This window comes from Saccostrea echinata, unplaced genomic scaffold, assembly GCF_033153115.1.
Source record: "Saccostrea echinata isolate AGI-Se365-2 ecotype Australia unplaced genomic scaffold, CSIRO_AGI_Sech_v1 ptg000010l, whole genome shotgun sequence".
Lineage (NCBI taxonomy): Eukaryota > Metazoa > Mollusca > Bivalvia > Ostreida > Ostreidae > Saccostrea > Saccostrea echinata.
Window position 1 is genome coordinate 14132800 of NW_026889759.1, and position 21218 is coordinate 14154017.

At 32.1% G+C, this 21218-nt stretch overlaps 1 protein-coding gene across 1 annotated transcript in view; it reads right to left on the reverse strand.

Moving 5' to 3' along the window:
• Window positions 1-19371, reverse strand: part of LOC133184567 (proto-oncogene tyrosine-protein kinase receptor Ret-like) — a 35023-nt gene extending 15652 nt beyond the window's left edge. The window contains exons 1-6 of the mRNA XM_061319656.1: window positions 19263-19371; window positions 11904-12113; window positions 9838-10122; window positions 9268-9506; window positions 6850-7021; window positions 3064-3173 (exon numbers count right to left, since the gene is read on the reverse strand). Of these exons, the coding sequence (XP_061175640.1) occupies window positions 3064-3173; window positions 6850-7021; window positions 9268-9506; window positions 9838-10122; window positions 11904-12113; window positions 19263-19371 (1125 nt within the window). The remainder of the gene's footprint in view (window positions 1-3063; window positions 3174-6849; window positions 7022-9267; window positions 9507-9837; window positions 10123-11903; window positions 12114-19262) is intronic.
• Window positions 19372-21218: the final 1847 nt, after the last annotated feature.

Below are 21218 nucleotides of genomic sequence, written 5' to 3' on the forward strand. Positions count from 1 at the left end.
TTAAGAAAGGTATTATCACAAGGAATACACAAGTGAAATATGAAAGCCATGGCTCCAACCAATCAAAAGTTATGGGCAAGGTTAAAATTTTTCAAAATTAAAGTAGGTGAAACTCCAAGGTCAAAAAGTCAAAGTTGTTGGTATCCAAAGGAATATCTTGTCACTAGAAATACACATGTGAAGTATGAAAGCAATGGCACCAACTGGTCAAAAGTTATGGCCAAGGTTAAAGTTTTTCAAAAGTAGGTCAAACTCCAAGGTCAATGGGTCAAAGGTGTTGATATCCAAAGAAAGATCTTTTCACAAGGATTACACATGTGAAGTTTGAAAGCACAAGCACCAACTGTTCAAATGTTATGGCCAAGGTTAAAGTCTCATAAAATTTTGCAAAAGTGGGTCAAACTCCAGTCAAGGTCAAATATAATGGTACCCAAAGAAAGGTCTTGTCACAAGAAATACACATGTGAAATATGAAAGCCATAGCTCCAGCCAATCAAAAGTTATGGGCAAGGTTAAAGTTTTTGCGGACAAACAGACAGACAGACAGCTGACAGACAGACAGACAACTAGACAGACGGACGGACAGGGCAAAAACTATATGTCCCGAATCTTCGATTACGGGGGCATAAAAAGTAATCTTTTCTTTAAGAAATTCTCTTTGCAAAAGAGACATCTTTTTTGAGTCTATGAGAGATATTTCCTTTGTGGTAGATATCTCTCACTTTGATAGTGTGGGATATCTCTTTTCACATTAAAGATGTTTCTACATAGAAAGAAAATTTATCTTGTTAAGAAAAGGATATCTCTTTCAGTAACACAGATATCTCCTTTAATAAAAAAAATATATTTCATTTGTATTGAGAAATCTCATGATTATAGACATATCTCTTTATCATAAAGTAAGAACTATCACAGAGAGATATAATGTTATCATGGAGGGATTTCTTCGTAAAAAAGATATGATAATTTCTTTAAAATGGTGAAAGGGGCTTGTAATGTATAAATGAGAGGGTCGCTTAAGTTTCTTAGATATTAGATATTAGATACTTAGAGTGTGTGAAGTCCTTGTTTCTCAGCATAATTTCATATTTTTCATCTTTTGTGTCTTATAACACTGAAGAAATAAACATTTTAATGGGCTTAAAAATATTAAGCAATCTTTGGATATAAGAGACACCCAGTTACAAAATGAATTGACATGATTGGTGGAGCAGAGATTTATATTGACCTAGTTTCTTCCAGTGTAGAACAGTTTCTGTGTTAGAGCTACTTTTTCTGGCATGCAAAATGTTAAATCTCTAATAAGATCTCTAATACCAGGTAAGTCTGATTGCTTATCATATACTAGTAAAGTATGCAGCAATATCATGTATGGAAAAATCCATCTCTCTACAGAAAAAAAAACTGAAACACTCTTGCCATAAAGGTTGCAATTCTAGAGAGAGGTCAACAAATTCTGAGAGAGAAAAGGAGCTAATGTCGATCACATACTTTCTCCATGAACCAAGAAATGAATAAAGGAGAAAAAAAGAGCTATGTTAACAAAAACCCTGTCAGAGCATTCAGTACTCCTTGTTCCTTCAGAACCTACGTTAGAAAATACATGTATAGCTCATGTTGTTGGAACTCTTATTCTGTTTTGATGAGTGATAGTTATAATGAGCGACTGGAGACATCTTTTAATGAGACTTCTCCGTGAATTAGCTGCGAATATGTAACTCGTTGGTCCGAAAAATTGGGTTGAACGATCAGAGAACTTGCCGTGACACACCTTGAAAAAAGTGTATATTTATTGCGCACGAAAAAACTGCGCTGTTGAACTCCAATTTATTACTAACCATGTGTTCCTAACATACTAGTATTCTTTTACTACTATTTCCACAACAAAACTTCATATACAAGCCTTTTGCGAAGCTCGTAAGACCTGATTGTCTGGCAGTATTAATAGTTGAAAATTTTGTTGGTCTCAATTTCAAGCCCAGGAGAGCTATTAACAATGGTTTAAGGGAATGTTTTGGAAGTAGTAAAAGAATATGTTAGGATCACACGGTTGGTAATGTTTTGAGATAACACTTAAACATACTGAGAAATAAACCGAGAAACAGCACACTTTTGTCCGCAATAAATACTAGTACCGGGTATACACTTTTTTCAATGGGTGGCACTCTAGCTTTCTGGTCGTTACATCCCAACATTTTTTTTTCAGACCAACAAGCTACAGATCTGCAGCTATCCATGAACTGGGAATCAGAACTTTAGAGTTCAATCGTTCAGCTGCGCGACTAGTCGGGTCTTACAAAAAATGTGTTGGGTATAGTGACTTTTCCACGCCAGATTTCTTTGCACAACCAAATCATAGGTCTAGACATCCCTAATCACGATCAATCCATCAATTACTATCAAAATCAGCTTCCATCTTCCAATTATTCTCTGTTAATATTAGTTCTGTAAAACTCTCTCTCTCAGTAGACTAATTTTAAAGTTTTATTCGTTCAGACAAAACCAGAGAAAAAAAAAAACAAGTAAAATGTATTCAGAAATGGGAACTCCGTAGTAATGGAAGATAGAATATAAAAAGTGCTGCTAAAATATAACCAAAATTTATTTTTCACACTTTAGTCCGTCATTTCCACCTTACATGCAAGTTATTGAAATCTCAAAATGCAGAGGCATATGGTAACTAACTGGACACGAGAGTCGTGTTTTGTGGGAACAATCCATTTGGAGCCTTCCTTTCTGTTTTCCGCCCATCCGTTGTCACCGATGATATATTCCAGACTTACACAAGTCAGCCATTAAACTCGTGTTATCTGCTTCTCTCGAATCCATTATTTGTCACGCAATGCAATAAATTTCAAGAGTTCCTCAGTTTGTATCGAGTATCGTTTGACAATCTGCTCAGATACCAATATTTTCTTTAACTTGAATATTATTAGTTATTAGTGTAAAGATCTAAACCATTATGAAGTTATATACACTGTATTTAAAATTCTCTTATCGTCCAGGTGATTAAGTTGTCGGGATATTGATTTTCTAATTTAATTTCATTAACTGACAACTTACCCCGTTGTTGTTAGAGTCTGGCAAGTTTATCATGGCAGGATCGCTCACTTGAACTTTACAAAAATGGTCAGTGCCTGCGTTGAAATTTTCTGGGCGTGTGATGTTCACCTCTAGTAAAATACAAAATATATTTCAGAACAATTGTTCCTTGTTTCTTTGGAACTAACTTGTAGCATAGCTTTAATTTTTTTTCCTGTAAAGCAATATCAGCAGCAACATTGGAGTCGGAAATTTTTGTGTCAATATTGTAATTAACTATTTCAATGACAGAAAAGAAGAACGTTTATAAACTTCTATTGTTAATATTTGTGATGGAAGAACTATTTATAAGCTTCGATTGAAGCAAAATTTCATTATTGTCATCCTGTACAATACTGATTTCTTAAATAATACTATACATTCCATTGTACAGAAATATTTCTTCTGAAAAAAAAAAAAAAACACTTTATTTTAGTCTAATTGATCATAAAGGTTTAAATTACATACAGATTTATCATAACAGCACATTTTAACAGCAAAATAAATTTTTTAAAAAAATGCAGCTCAAATTGCTTTAACAGATTGATAAACAAATGATATCACAATTTTCAACCAAAAACAATCCGAAAAAAATTTTTAAAAAAGGAGGCTGTAAGAAGATTTTTTTTTTATGTAGAAATAGCAAACCCCAATCTTAGTTGGTTTATAAATAACAATAGAAATTTAAACCATGACAAATCTATATAAATATAGGAATTTCAATTTCAATTTCAAGAGGAATAAAAAGAGAAATAAAGCTACAGTTCTTATCAAAAAAAAAAAAAAAAAAAATGTTATTGATTATCTTTCTGCACTAGAAACATAAGAAACTTCAAACCAAAAAAATATTAAAATCTAACTCGATATTTTTTTCTATTAGGAATAAGGTTTTTGTACTTCTAATGATAATGGTCTATGAACTTGTACATAACGTTATACATAAACATCAGTCGGATATATAACAGAAACAAGAAAGGATTCAACACATATTCAGTTTTTATAGTCTATCTCCTTGCAAACGGGAATCATTTTTTGCTATTAAACCCGATTATTTGAAATTTAAATCATGTCAGGGCCGTTCTTGTTACAGGTACATAATCTTGCAAGAATGCAAAGGAAATGGCGCCGTGTGCATTATGGCATATATAAAAAGAATATGAATAAAAAAATATAGTATTTCTATGTTCTCATTTGATCAACTATAGCAGGGTTCACCAAGTGATTTTCCAATAAGTTTCAGAGACATACAAAAGGTTTGTTGACCCCGAAATTTCCAAAGATGAAAATTGTCAACGCATCACCTTTAGTGTTTGAAACTCTGGGGGTATAAAATATCCCCTCACGTCGTTTTGTTTGCAGCCAGGGATTACTCAACGTTGTGGACAACAGAATTTATAGAAATGTTCTTTTTGATGATTTAAGTTCGAAAATTAAGTTATATATATGGGTAACTAGCGAAGAGGCAACATTAGTTATTCCACAATTTACATGAATATACATATTTCAAATTGAGCATAGAATGCCTTGGAGAGAGTGGTGGACCTTTTATGTAGCATTACATACAAAAATAATTAAAAAAAAATAATTAATACCAGTCTAAATCTGAAAAAAAAATAATAAAACATAAATTCTGTTTGAAAAGCAGTTTTGGGAAGAAAAAAATGTTGTGTTTAAAAAATTAAATTTCCGGCCCAAAATAAGGCTCTCCTACGGAAATGAAAATTCCTAAACCTTACTGCACATCTCCAGGACATCTACCAATCATATTTAGAAAGATGATTTGGCTACTGGAGTTCTGGGAACATGAATTGTGTAGAAAACATTTTTTCGGCCCATAATTGGCTTACAGGTTAATGGTTTAAAGAACTACGCACGCTAACTCTCGATTCCCGCCTACATTTTACACCCATTTAATTCAATACTAATGGAAATTTAGCCATAAAATCTTTGTTGAATGCAAAGAAGAGTTCAATGGTAATTGGTAGATAATTTTAATACCAGTGTTTAAAGTTAATTACTCTTAATTCCAACTTTTTTATAACGGGGGTAGACAATGTTTTCCATTAAAAGCGGGCTTTAAACCATCACCAGATTTTAAAATATTCTTGGATATAGATAAATGTTCCTTAAATCTTTTCTTATGTTTAATACATATAAAATTAAAACATATATGATTAATAAAATACTGTTTTAGTTGTAAACCATTTTGAAATTGGTGGGAAAAAATGCGCATTTTTGCCGTTTTTTGTCTGTAAACATATGCCCCCCATAACCCCCCCCCCCCCCCCCGTGAAACAAAATCTTTGGTATGAATTAGTTGAATAACAATTCTTTATACCCGTAAAAAGGAAATATTTTTCGTTTTTCATTGATTTCTATAGTGAAAATCACAAGTTTTACCAAAATAATAGTGTTATCTCTTTTTGAGTTATGTTTTGTGAAAATCCATATAAATATCTACCTGTATATGAATATGAAAAATTATTCAAATATGTTAACTTTTGAAAATTGACTTGGAGGTAGGCGGCAGAACAATACTATCGTTCGCAGTTCTTCCGAAACCTCTCATTGCATATTTGCAGGACACCACCAATCGTATTCAAACAATGATTTGTCCACTGTGAAAAATGTACATGGTTTTTGTAGTAAAAGTCGTTTATCGACCCCAATTGCTCTTAGGATGAAAATAAACATTCTGAAACCTTAATACACAACTACAGGACACCGCAACCATACATGTATTCCAAAAGCTGCGTTAAATGTAAGAACAGTTTTGGGATCATATTATTTGTAGAAAAAGGTCGTCTTTCGACCCCCAATTGGCCCCCAGGGTAAAAATGAATATTCTGAATCTTATTACACATATTCCATTTATTTGGTTAGTTATTCATAACTTCATAATATGGTATGAGAGAGCAAACTTAAAGAAAACCAAAGACGAAGGACACATATTGCATCTTTATATTTGCATAAAGAGTAGTAAAAATTAAGTATGATTTCGTGATTTTTTTTAATTTTCAATTTGTAAAAAATGTTTTAAAGATTTTTCTGATACTCTTTCACATTGATTTTCTTCATAACTTTTTTATAACTTTATTTCTTAAATGTTGTTTTTAATTGGCGTGTGTCAATTAGATTGCACAGATAGAGACGAGATTGAAAGTCGTTGGTTGTTCTTCAGATTGTTTCCTTTAACTCTACGATTAGCATCGTTGCCAGTTTAGAAGAGAAATAGATCACATGTAATTACTTTCAGTGTGACAATTTTAGAACATTGTTTGCTTGATGAAGAGGTAAAAAAGAGATTTTCAGAGTATACGACCTTCGAGCATATCCAGAAACTTCTTAGAAGCAAGCAAAGCATGTGCAGTTGGGGTTATCTTTTGCTTGATTATTAATTCAATATTACATAACTATCATGTTTGACATTGAACAAAGCGAATGAATGAAGGAAATCCACATGACAGGAAGCAAAGCCCGTGTCAATGTACAAGGGGTTCACCGGAAGTGTGCTTAACAATAGTACACAATACAACACGGAAATGTTAAGGTATCGCATTAACAACACGCCAGTAATATGCATATCGTAACACTTTAATAAAAGAGAACGTGTTTTGAAAATGTGTGAAGTAGATTGATTGCGATTAAATTGAATATCAAGGTCTAATGTCTGTTTCAGATGACATTATCGAGTGGCTTCAATGTGTTTTATTTGTTGATCACGTATAAAATACCCTTAAATACCCCTGGTTAGGAGACACTACTTACTTAATCTACAGACGGTATGTGCGCAGTTGCAAACGCTGTCGTCTGGTTGGCGTTTAACCTCAAAACATTGAACCGGAAGTGGATGGCAGTATTCCTGGCCTACCAAGACACTGATATCATGTTTTGAAAAATCCTTAGTGTCTTTATCTACGACCACCTCCACGACGTCTTTCTATGAAGAAAAGTAGAGAAGATATTTCTTAATAGTTTATTAATTTTACATTTACTAATTTCAGTAGAAGGTAGGCAAAATATGTAATTTATAGGCATTTTAATTTGATTATTGACGTCTTACACGTGCGCCATTTTCTTAATTTGATACAACTTATAGATAAAAAGATTCTCTTTTATTTATTCATTCATTTGTGTGTGTCTTTGAAAATTGCTTGGTGAAAATGCCAAAAACAGAAAGCTTATCTCAATTAGATGTACTATATGTCATGTGTGTCTATTGGAGTATATCAATTTCAGAAATTTCAACTCCTTTCTGCTTTTGAAATAAAACAAATAGTGAAATACGATAACTAAAACTTTTAGACCTACAAGATAATTAAAATTGGTTTTGTAAGATTTGCTGGTTCATTTATTTTAATGCAAATCAGTCGACCAACGAACATTTCATAAAATTTAAAAAAAAAAAAAAAAAAAAAAAAAAAAAAAAAAAAAAACCTAAATACTTTTTAAATTTAATTTTGCAAAATAGAACTATGACGATAAGAAAATAAATTACTAATGCATGGTTTACATTTTACCATAATTCATCAATATCTTGGTTCATGGCCTTGATAAGTACAGACTTTATGAATAACTAAAATATTGTTTAACATATCACCAGTTCATATGAGTATTTTGGTCTCGAATAAATCTAATACTATCGTGTTTTGAAAACCAATTTTATTTTTTTTAAGCCCAAGGCAGCAATTGTAGTATACAGTGTACATATATATTTAAGTTTTTATTTAATGTTATCCGATCAATTCCAAGGTCCATTTCTTAATAATGAGTGCAGGCATTTAAGCTAAGTGTTTGTAATTTAATCTTAAAATTAATTAAAGTTTTAATTAGAAACAAGATGTGTTTGTGAAACACTGATGCCCCCGTATGGCAACTTATAGCGAAGGTTAAACTTTCTCAAATGCAAATCAAATATGTTGGTACCCAATGTAAGTTCTTGTCCCGAGGAATATACCTGTGAAATATGAAAGCCCTAGCAGCAACCATTTAAAAGATATGTAAAAGGTAAAAATTTTTCAAAGGTATGTCAAACATAAAGGTCAAGGTCAAATGGTCAAAATTAATGGTGCCCAAGAAAAGGCCTTCTCACAAGAAATACACATGTGAAATATGAAAGCCCTAGCACCAACCGTTCAAAAGTTATGCCCAAGGTTAAAGTTTTTCAAATGTAGGTAAAACTCCAAGGTCAAGGTCAAAAGATCAAAGTTGTTGGCTTCCAAAGGAAGGTCTTGTCACAAGGATTACATATGTGAAGTATGAAAGCCCTAGCACCAACCGTTCAAAAGTTATGGCCAAGGTTAAAGTTTTTCAAATGTAGGTCAAACTCCTAGGTCAAGGTCAAAGGGTCAAAGTAGTTGGTATCCAAAGGAAGGACTTGTCACAAGGATTACACATGTGAAGTATCAAAGTCCTAGCATCAACTGTTCAAAAGTTATGGCCAAGGTTAAAGTTGGGTAAAATTTTGTAAAACTGGGTCAAACTCCAATGTCAAGGCCAAATATGATGGTACCCAAAGAAAGGTCTTGTCACAAGGAATACACGTGTGAAATATGAAAGCCATAGCTCCAACCAATCAAAAGTAATGGGCAATGTTAAAGTTTTTGCGGACCAAAAGATAGACAGACAGACAGACAGACAGGGCAAAAATTATATACCCCCGAATCTTCGATACGGGGGCATAAAAATGATAAAATAAGTAGAAAATGGTTATTTTTTTATGCTCATTTATCATCTGAACAGTTTGACGCAATATAGAATCTACCAAATTTCAAAACGATAAGATAAATATTTAAGAACTGACAACCCAAGGACAGGTGGCCTGCGACAACACCCGAGTTTTAGATGAAATGGTCACTATGTCAACAATCCTGACATTTTTAATGACTTTGTGATGTAGTGAGAGAGAGAGAGAGAGAGAAACGGACTTTGGAAAAGGGGTCAGGTTCAATGTATTAAGGTCCACAGTCCTTCATGACTCACATAAATTTTTGGTTTAACGTTATGACCTAGCAAAAGAAATCTAATCGATTGTAATAAAATACACAAAATTTCAACATACTAGTACTTAACAGGGCAAAAAACTGACAACAGAATGACATAAGAAGTGAGCTCTAAGTGTTGTTCTGCTTCGCAGGCGACACAAAAATAAACAATTATTATATGTCTAAATGTTAAACTTATTACATCACTTCCGGCGTTTATTTCCTTCGTCATGGTGTCATGAAACATTGGTGGGTTGTCGTTCACATCTGACACATGCAGACGAATCCTACCAAGAATAACAAAGTTTAGATTTCTTTGAACGAAATTAATGTCACACTTTACATCTTCGACTGAGATCAGGTTGGAATCGTGTTCTCTGTCCAACTCGCGAGTCAAACGCATCTCTGAGGAGACTTCGTCAACGGTTAATACATCTGAATCTGTTTTAAAAAATAAAAGATTAAACATTAACTTAATCATAGGTGTATATAAATCTCAAATCTATGCAAAGAAGATTGAATTGATATAATTGAAGCTTAGATGCATCATAGAAGCACAGGGAGAATACCGGGGAAAATAAATGGCTGTTACTATTCATTTTTACTTTCGCACTTGATTGTCACATCAAAATACTCATGAGGAATCTTAATTACATTTACTAATCAATATCTCAAGCGCCGGTTTATTTATTTCATTCAAAGTCACTTGAAGTACACGCTTTATCACAGCCACTTGATTAAATCAGTCGCCTCACCTAAATTGGAAACCTACCAACATAGTACGTTCTTTGTAATACAATTCCAGATATATTTTTAAGACAGTTCGATAGATGTCCCACAATGTTGTTTTTGTTTTTCTCTTCAATATATAAATCGATGGTCTCTGATTGAAAACAAAGTTTTTTGGCAGTTCTCTGTAGTTGAGTTCTGTCTGCAGATAATAGGTTTTGGAAATCACAGATTCCGTCATCAGCTACGTTGACGTTGACGTCGGCGCGTTCCAGACTGGATCCCAAGCCACATTCTGCACGTACAGTAAAACGGAAGTCACCCCTTCCTATCAATGAATGGGTAGAAAATATATAAAGGTTAAGATACTGACATTAAGTAGTCTTTTTGAAAATTATGAAACAAGCGTGAAGACCTTGTTATAAGGCATTACTTTTATTTTCTTCCAATATATAAATAAAAATGTGAAACAAACATACACAGAATATATAATTTTTGTCATAAAAGGACAGATTTGCAGATTAGATTAGTTGGGGAAAATGTGCAACGTAAATTTCATATTTCCTTTTTTCTTTTTTATATAAGAATTTATGAGTTAAAAAAAGTAGTTAACATTTTCTGACATTAATTTTAATGTGATACAGTATGTAAGTTACTCTTTTATTTTTTACTTCGAAGGAGAAAAAGTATTTGATAAACATTTCTTTTTTAGCCAAATTCTTATACTTCTGACTATTGGAAAATTCTTAAGATCGGATCTAATGGGAAAAGGGTAAAAAAAAAACTCAATGAAAATGCAGTTTGGCAATGTCATCAACTCTAGTTTTACGTGCATGGAGCCAAAACAAAGTACAATATACATGTAACTGTGTAACCATGGCACAGCGGTATTTAGAGAATTTAAAACCTGTTTCAAGTTAAACAAAAGCAAGTAGTTCAGCATTTTCGCCCATTCGTTAGTACTGTGTGATGATTCAATCGTGCTCTTAAGAATAAAAATTCTCATGAAATCTTTTTCCCCCAAACATGCTCGTGTAATACTCTAGGTACTTTAAGACATATTTTATTTTATCAAATAAGATCTGCTACATGACTATTTTGGGACTCACTTATATATATAATTCATTTTCATTAATGTTATTTTTCTATCAAAGTTCATTTGTATTTTTGTAGAAGTCGTTTATACACCATAACTGTCAGTCTTACGAAGAACAAGAAATTAGATAATCTCGATATCGACCATCGGCTTTTGTTACAACCCCACCTTAATTCAACATTGTGACTTATATCATCATTAAAAGCAGCCATATTCAATATCATTGGCATAGGTAATAATGCCAGCTATTTGATGCCCACAGGGAAATTACTTAGCCAGTGGTCCATTCGGCGTAATTCGTCACACTGGACAAAGTTCTAGAAATTCTGTATCATGTACTTTGTCTACCATTGGTTGTCAATGTGCCAAGTAGCTGCGTAAAAAGTATATAGAATCTTATACTCGAGCATTAAAAATTCATGACTTGAAGTGAAATGGATGATTTTTTTTCACATTTCCTACAGGGGTTTTGTAACAATCGTTATATCAGCAAATAGTTCAATTCCGTACTATCATCTTTATCAATTTTCATTGAAAATTTCCTTTACAATTAGAACTGTCAGATTTATAATTAATTCTGTACCTTCACTGAGAGCTTAAATGATTTACTAGTAATTGTATTTTTATCAACTGAATATTAAGAACTGGAAACTTTGGTAATTATAATAGTTAAACATAGTACATGTACCAGTATTTATATTAATAAAAGAACATCAAGGATAGGAAACTTAAGTAATAGTTAAACATAGTACATGCACCAGTATTTACATTAAGAATTGGACACTTTAGGAATAGTTTTGAACACATGTTTTCTCCTACTTTCCAATATTTGTAAATTGGCAATTATGCTCTGCTTTCTTTCAGGCTTATCAACAAACAGTGAAATTTAGGGATTTCATAATGTCTTTCAATTTAATACTCATGATATCAACAATTAAATCACAATACGACACAATGTATGTTAAAAAGTCATGGTTTACTTATTGCTTTTTATTTATCCATAAAATCTATACCTTTGCTTGAGGATCTGGTTCGAATCCAACCTGTGTTATCTATTCGTACTATGTTAGACACGTCACTCACGCCATAAATGCTGTATCGCAGGTAACCATGTTTACAGTCTGGGGATGACGTAACGTTTGGCCGGGCTATAACCTGTCCAACGACAAAATTTGCTGGACTAAACGTGTAGGACTGCTGGGGAAAATACACAGCACTGATACCTGTAAAATATATAGTAAAATGTTTTGATGAAGCAATCAACATAAGAATAAACAAAAGTGAGCTCAGCAGGAACAAGTTGACATCATAAAATAAGATGTACATGCACATGTATGTCGATTTATAATTAATTAAACACGACGGCATATTTCATGGAGTGCGTTGGGAGGGTTGATCCAAAAGGCCACCGCTGATATAAAAACTTTAATAATCGAATGTTATCAACAAAATTTTACATACTAATACCCTTTTTATTTCGATTTTGGCTAAAAATTTCATTTAGTTATATAAAATACTTTTTAAAGATAAACACAATGTTAGGTTTTGTTTCTCGCCGCACGGCACGGATGATGACGTCGTTTTGACGTTACTTTTCGGCACTCATCTTCTGTTCACCCGCAAATCTTTAATCTTCTCACATGCTTCTTCTAAATAATCTATACTGCCATTTTGCTATAAAACATCTTGATTTGAGTTGTAGAATAAAAAGTATTTGAATTTGTCCAAATGTTATTTCTTGATACATTCCTTTTGCGTAGATCTTATGTATTGTTAGATTCATACTACGGATTGAAGAGTAAGCGACGATAAAGTTTGACTGATCGTCCACTCATTTTTTTCTTCCTCAGTTGAAATTTGAAAAGTTTGATAACCTGACTTAACGCCAGACGACGTCAAATTTAGTACTAATAAGGAAATTCATTAACATTATAGAAATACAAAAGTTGCATGAAATACCAATGTTAATGGATGTACAGATTTTAGGAAGAAGAAAGTGCGTGCATGGGGATGAGTCTTTTAGTTACTTCCTCTTAAATCTGACGCTAAGTTAGATCTACATGTAAACAAAGCGAATTCAGTGTGGATAATTCAGATATTTTTTTTATGAAAAATTTAAAACTAGACCTACATAACACAAGTTGGGAGTGTACATGAAATAAAACGTATGAGAGATTTAATAGATTTATGGATGAAATGAAAATGAATGCCAAAAAGAAACTTCATAGCGACTTCTTGCCGTGCGGCGATACATGAGTCCTAAAATTTCCTTTATTTTAATATTTTAAAAATGAAATTTTAAGGCAAAAGTTAAAATAAATGGTGGTATTAGTATATACAATTTTGTTGATAACTTTCGATTATGAAAGGTTTTATAGGAGTTGTAACATTAGTTCTGGATCAACCCTCGTACCCATCCAGGCATGAAGCGTTGTAGTTCATGTACAGATGAGTGCCAAAAGTGAAGATAATTTTATTTTTTCTCTATATATTTCATTGAAAACAAGATTTTGTAAAATCACTGGAATAACAACATTTATTGACAGATTTTGTCACAATTTTTTTTTGATGATCCAAGAAATTGTTATGTTTGATAAAAACAATACTTTTTATCTGATTAGCATTGATATTTTAAAAATATTGTAATTAAAGTGTGACATGGAAATTTAAGTCATATACGCACAATAAATTATATAGTCAACATTGAATTTTAGAACTGACGTAAATGATGAACTATCTTAATCTAAAAGTTAAATATGTAATGATCTTTTAGAAAAAGATTACTACACATTTTCTGGTTTAAGTACTGAAATACATAATGAAATTGGACAAAAATTGACCATTTGCCAGCGATTTAACGATATGTGGTTTTCAATAAAATAAATAGAAAAGAAATAAAATTATCTCAACTTTTGGCACAGATCTGTACCTCACGAATTCTCAAAAATTAAATTCTTATAATATTTTACATTATTTTTCTGATGACTCCCCACAAATTTATGTCATTTTTGCAACAAACAGTTTGCACTATAGTTTTGACGTCAAGTACGGTATTATGGAGATATTATGCTTATCCAGGGTAGTTCATGAGAAATTCAACAGTTTTCTAATTTGCAGAGAATCTTAAGGAAAATATTTGGAAATGTAAATATAATTTAATGGCAGGTATTACATTCCGCGGAATTCCATGCATATAATGTCTAGTCATCCAAGTAGGTGAGCTGCCAAAAATATTGCCATAAGTTTGTTATCCTCACTTCTAAAGTAAGTAGCAGAATAATTTTTTTCTTAAATATGTGATTTTTACAACTGCTTGTACTGACGGAGAAAAGAGAAGAAAATTGTCATAGGCTAATATAACCACAATGTGTATATACAGAAAGACAGACAGACAAACTTGATCAGAAAAACTTCTAGAGGCTTTGCCTTAGGAGAGCTTAAAAGCAGTCTTCGAATTTTATATATCTTAAAATATTTTATTTGTCGCATAAAGCAATCGAAAAATCGTTGAAAAAGATGCCTTCAAAGCAGCTGAAAACGTGATTCAATTGAAATTCATTCATGGTAGAGTGATAACATTTTTAAATTTTTTTGTAAAAGTACTTGCAACTGTTCATCAACTCTAAGTTTCTCTCTGTCTCTCTCTTAACGATCTTTACTAATGAACTGTAATGCTCTTTTATTGAAGAAATTATCAATAAAATAGGAAATTAATTTGGGTTTCAGGTATGTTGATATATTTTGTAAATTAGCGCCATCCCTTTGTATCTCTATCTAATTATAAATCAAAGTCATTTACATTTACTGCACTGTTTGACAAAGATCAGGAAATGTGAACTCTATTTCTTGCTTTTTTACCTTAATTTCTAAATCAGATAAAACAAACAGCTGATTAAAGAAAAAGACATCATCATGCATCAAGGACATCCAACAAAGCACACGTTTTTTTTTTTTTGATTTTTTTATTCATTGATAGTGAAGGATTATGGCTTGTGAAAAATACTGCCAGACGAAAAACACTTTTTTCTGTCTTTAGTTTTTAAGAGTTTGTGTCATCGTTAAATAATATTTATCAGGATTTAATTCAAGCAGAATTTACTAAATAATTAGTTTAATATTCTTTTCATTGCAGTTTGCTATATAACGAACAAAAAACCTCATTCAACAAGCTTCTTATATTTTCCATTTATGTGCTTAGCTGGAAATTACATCATTTCTCACACCCGGCCCAAAGGACCTATATAAGTCACTTTTATATAATTTGCACATACGACGTTGATTTTATTAATTAGAAATTTTTGGTACAGTTCCGACAGTTTTAAAGGCATCAGATATTTCATCAGAAGATTGCCTTGAAAATTTTCAAATCAAATACAAAAATGTGAGAAGATTGCGTCATCTTCTGATTTTGTCATGTTATGAAATCTACAAAATCCTTTTTTGTGGAAGAAGTCTATTCTTCTGTTTTTAATTAAGGTAGAAATCATTTCTATCTTTGTCACAAAAGTGGCAAATTCTGTCCTTTGCTTTGCAACGTCCAGTTTCGATTCGAAGCGGCAAAAAAAAAAAAAAAAAAAAAAAAAAAAAAAGGAAAGAAAACAAAACATTGACATCATTAATGGACAGACTTAGTAAGTCCATATTCATGTACTGCTCCAGCCCAAACTTGTTCTTGATAAGACGGTAAGGTTGGAGTTTTGAAACAATTTGTAAAAATGCAAGTCTAGAAGCCAATGTGTTTTAACTTTCTGACAGAAAATTTTGAGTTGAATATTGACTGATTTGTATAGATAGGCAGGATCCAGAATCGCAACAGGTTAATCGGGTATCATTGAAAGAACGGCATCAATAACTGCATTTTCTTTGGATTGCAAGCAATGGTGTGAAACGGTGTACTAGTACCCAAAAAATGTACCTTAGACCCGAGAATGCCTCATCTCTCCATTATTGAAAATTTGTAGTCTCCCAAAGTCCATTGCACAAGTAGAGAATACGAACAACATAGTTAAGGTATACTGGTAACGGTATATGCTATGCAATTAAGGTAACCAGATGGTTCTCCACGTCGACCGTCATAAGCAAACATATGCAAAGGTAAAAGTCTCTAAATTTCTATTCTGTGATTTCTTAATTCCAAAAATATTTCTTGAACACGATTTTTTTTTATTCTTGAAATTAAAAAAAAAGAGAACAAACATATACATTCTAAATAAAATGATTAGATGTACCTTTTCTCCTAAAATTTCTATTGTACATAAAGTGGAGCAACTTTTCTTCTGTATGTATCAAGATAAAAGTAGATGAATGTTATCAAAGGAAAGGTAACAGGGTATAAATAGAATTAGACTAAACCGTATGCGTAAACACACATGCAATATCCGTATATAAACGGTTAATACTGATAAAATAATTAGGCGTAGCTTTTCCAGCTCTCAGATTCTACTAATTCAGGGAGATAAAAATTTTCATCTACCTTTTTTTACTACATGTTTGTATATCTTTAAAGTCTAAATAAGCTGAGTTTACGTCGGTCCCTTTTATGTTATTAAGGTAGATCTAACGCCTTTACATATTCCATTCAGTCTCTTTACTCCCCACGCTTTAGTATATCAAACTTTTTCTGATATTCGATATAAAGGAAATAATCGGTATACAAATGACAAGAATACATTGAAAGGTATCAAGGTATTTGAAATTTTGAACCTGTATCCTGACCTTACCGAAAAACGAGAATCTTATTAACAAGGAAACACAGAAGTAGTCCTAATCAGATCCGAGGACTTAGTCTAAAGTTTAATACATTTTTGAAAGTACGAGGGTTGTTCGAAAAGTTCGTGGACGATGTCAATCTTTGTTATACTACTTCAAAGAAATTTAAAATAAGCACATTATCATGTGTAAAAATATTTGTTTTGTTGATCTGTGAAATTTCATTCCATTCGATTTGATAGAAATTAATTTACTTCATTTTAAAATCAACATGTTTTGTAACCACGGCGCACACTTAAGGTCAAGATCTAGTAAATGACTTTAGACTGTCTTTTTGTTGCTAGATCCATTATGACGTCATAATTGTTTTAAGCTTAATTTTTCCCGTACTTTACGGCTATAAAAGAATTGTGTAGCAAATGAAGGATTTTCAATGTATTCAATTTGAAATCATGTCAAAAGTAACCCCGATATCTATATTCAATTTAATATCATTTTAAAATAGAGGTTAAGAAGAAATGAAAAACCGTTTTCTGAGAAACTGTAGGCAATATTGATACATTTCTTTTATCTGAGATGGAAAAAACTCCTAAATTTATACCTGACTTTCTTCTTTTTTCATTAAAAATTACAGTTTAAAATATGTTTTTTCGTCTAGTTTATCAAAAAATTATGTCCGGAAACACCCTATTTTTGCAAGCCATATTTGTAAAGGATCATTAAAAGAACTCATTTCTCAAATTTGAAAAATTTGTAGGCATCTTTCATTTACTAGATCTTGACCTTAAAAGCAATGTAACGTCAAAAACATAGCGTCAAGAGTTTCTTAAAAATTCTATCCCTATACATTCACACAGTATAGTCCAATACCCACGCATTAAAAACCTTTTTCAATCACTTGACATTTATTTTTCTAACAATTGTTCTCATTTTGTAATTTCCTTTGTTAATGTTTAATTTCTTTTACCACTTAACTGTGCTTTCACAAGATCAGCAACTCTGAAGCGCCTACGTCTTTCCATGACGTCCCAACTTTTAAAAGTTTTCGTTCAAATTTTTACAGTTAAACCGTTTCTTCACAGATTGTCCTCGTCCGGTACAGAGTCTCTGTCACTCAAATACCGCCTCTACCATTTACACACACATGCACTACTCGCTTGTGGCGTATTTTCCGATTCCTCCAACATTTTACCGTTTATTCAGGATTTTCCCCGAGTATAACACAAAACTGCATCGTTATCTGCTGCTCCCTGACGTTCTACAACGTCATCGTTTTTGTCGTTTTCAATGAGGACTACCTATCTTCTTAAATTGATTTCTTTTTACCGAAGCAAAATATTAAGCCATAATTTGGAATACGAATCGATGTAACAGTTCTCAATTTAACCGTCTAGGATTTTTTCGTTTTTGCTCCATTTTACAGAGAAGATGACTACAGACATTATTTAGTGTATTGTTTGTAAATTACTAAAGTATGACCTGCGCCGCGATCCGATTTTTGCAGTTTTTAATTATGGATAAGTTTTAAATAAATCATGATATTTTTGAAAAATTTTAATACAAATCATTTAAATTCATTGTTAAAATATTTCTACCAAATTTGGATAACATATGACGTTAAATAAAAAAGATATGACAGAAGTCCATGAACTTTCCGAACAACCCTCGTATGATTGTGTGTTGTATTTTATTTGGAAAAGTGTAGATAAATTAATCTTCTTAAGATTTTTTATGCTTTGATAATGGATTCCTGCAAGTGATTTTAACACTTCAATACTTCGTATGATCTAGTCATAATTTAACAAACTTGCATGTATAATATTTGAAAGTATCTTCACCCTTTTCCCACAAATTGTTACCTTTTTTTCTTGCAGAAAAGTATTTATAATTTTGGTTCTCTTCTGATTGGTGATATTTTCATTCTGTTCTACGTAGGAGTGCTTCCTTTAAAGTTATTTTTGTGCCTGTGGCTTCTGACAAAAAAAAATCCAAGACCAACCCTTTAAGTCCTCTACTTTAAACATACGTGATTTCAAACTTGATTCGTCAGTTCTTGTCTACTAAATTCTTGTCTACTATAAATGGAATGCAATCTAACAACTCGAAATATTATGAAAGAAATGTGTAAGGTTTATCCGATTGTATTTCAGTTAATCCTATTTTGCGACTTGCCTTTCAAAAAATTAATAACAGATCTTAATACCATAAATTTAAATAAAAAGTCGTGTGCACGCATTATCATATTCATTAAATCAGCGCTAATACTTCTATTTTCAAAAAGTAATTGCAATTATTGTAAAAAGAACTACAGATCAATGTAAAATTTGGACTCTGTGCTCCACACCTTTGGCTCCTTTGGAAAACGTTAATCGTTCCTTTATTGTTGGAAGCCCATATCACAACTTAAGAAATAGGACTTTATTGTTCAGTAATTGAAAAATCGAAGAAATTTATTGCTTTTTTAACCGAGCTTTCTTCGTAAAAGAATAGAAAAGAACATGATGGGTTTTTTCCCCAATATCAGTCCGATTTATAACGCTCAGATAACATTTTTCCCTTTAGAAATCTTACATTGATAAAGTGAGATTATCTGGAATTTTCTATGTTTTTTATGCTTGTTAATTTCGATTTTCAGTCTAAGATATTGCAGGAATATAATTTACAATCTCCACCTCTTCTAATGCGTTTATCATCATCCTGCGAGGAAACGTACATGTAATTTGGGTTGTTAATTTCATACTGTAATTTGCTCTTTTGCACATTTCCTGCCATTTGTTATTCATTTTGTCTCTTTATTTCCATGGTTACATGAGGTGAGATGATGTTTATAGATGATCAGTTAATTTCTGACAGGAAGTTTGATAACTCGTCATTAGCTTATTACAAAGACAAGGTTTTGAATTCAAGAAAGCACACTCCCTCGTTCTATTCATTCGTACTGGTATTTTAAAACGAAAGAAAAATATTTCATTTTTGTGTAAATTACTGTCGAATTTCTATCTTTCTTTTCTTGTATTTTTTCCTAGCATAATTTTAACACTTGTAAATTAGGAAATGTCGGTTTAAAATGTTAAGGAAATATTTTTTTTCCCCTGAATATTTTAATTTTATGACTGATAATCCATTTCTCAATCAGAAATATTTTTATATGAAGCACTGCTCCTAAGACTTTTTTTAAAAAATGAATTTATCACATTTCTGACTGAAGGGGTCTTAATTAGATGCATAATATTTGTTAATTTTTAAAATCAAGATTAGGTACTAGTTTTACGTAGTATAAATTCAAATTATTGATTTCTCCACACGAACAGTTCCATTACATTTTTTGACGATAGCAAAGTTGGACTTATTTTAACATTTCCAAGTCGTTTTATTTACTCAGAATGGTTACAAAAGAAACAAATAAGTATGACATGATTTTTCAGTGCACAGAAATACAATCTTTGGCCAATGCTGTCAAGGAAAACTAGTCATTTTTTCAAGAGATCAGCCGAATGTGAACTCCTCCAAATCCATTCCGAACGTGCATTGCATTGACGACAGGCAACGGGGAATCCCTTTCCGAAGTGGTGGCTATTTTCGGAAACCCCCGTACACTCTGAATTTGGTATAGTGTCAATACGAATTGGAGAAAGAAAAGAAAGTTTGAAAAAAAAATACTTCCCTGATTGAACCTACATTAGTTTGAAGGCCAAATATTTATCATAGTCCGTATCACAGAACCAGGGATATCACTTTAGATTCGATCAATGGATCATTCTTTTCTCCAACTTTCTTCTATAGGAAACCGTCGATTTCAACTAGTATATTGACAGGCATCACATTAAAAGTCTACGGGGATTAAACATTCCGAAAATGACCGCCACCTTGGAAAGGTATCCATCATTATTCGTGGTTTTTCTTGCTTGCCGTCTATAACGTAATGACGGAATGAACGTCACATTCGGATAATCACTGGTAGTAACGACAATTCTATCTCGCGCTTGTCAGTTATCGGCAATGGCTGAATTTTACATTATGAATTTCTGTAGTCATACGTGTTTGTTTCAAGTTGTATGTATCCAAAGTGGCTAAAACTGGTTTGGAAATGTTTAATGATATATTCTTTGAAAACAAGTTTAAAAAATTATAATTGATATCGTTTAAATTGTGGTGGAAGCGCTCGTGTGGGACAAACTATATGTACGAGGGTTGATCCAAAAGCAATGTGACAACTCCTATAAAATCTTTTATAATCGAATATAATCAACACAATTTTAGTGACTAATAACCCTATTTATTTTGATTTTTACCTTTAAATTTCATTTAGCTATTTAAATCACTTTTTAAAATATTAAGATAATCAAGGCCTCAGGTTTTGTCTATTGCTGCACAGCAAGAATATTGCCGACGTCCTTATGACGTTACTTTTCGGCACCCATTTTCAGTTTACCCGCAAATCTTTTTATCGTCACACTGTCACATGCTTACTTTTTTTTAAAAATAATTTTTACTGCCATTTTGCTATAAATCGTCTTGTTTGGGTTGTATTTTCAAACTTACTTGAAATTTGAAGTGCATATGAAATAAAACGTATAAGTGAGGTATTTAAAAGGTATCTGTATGAACTGAAAATGAGT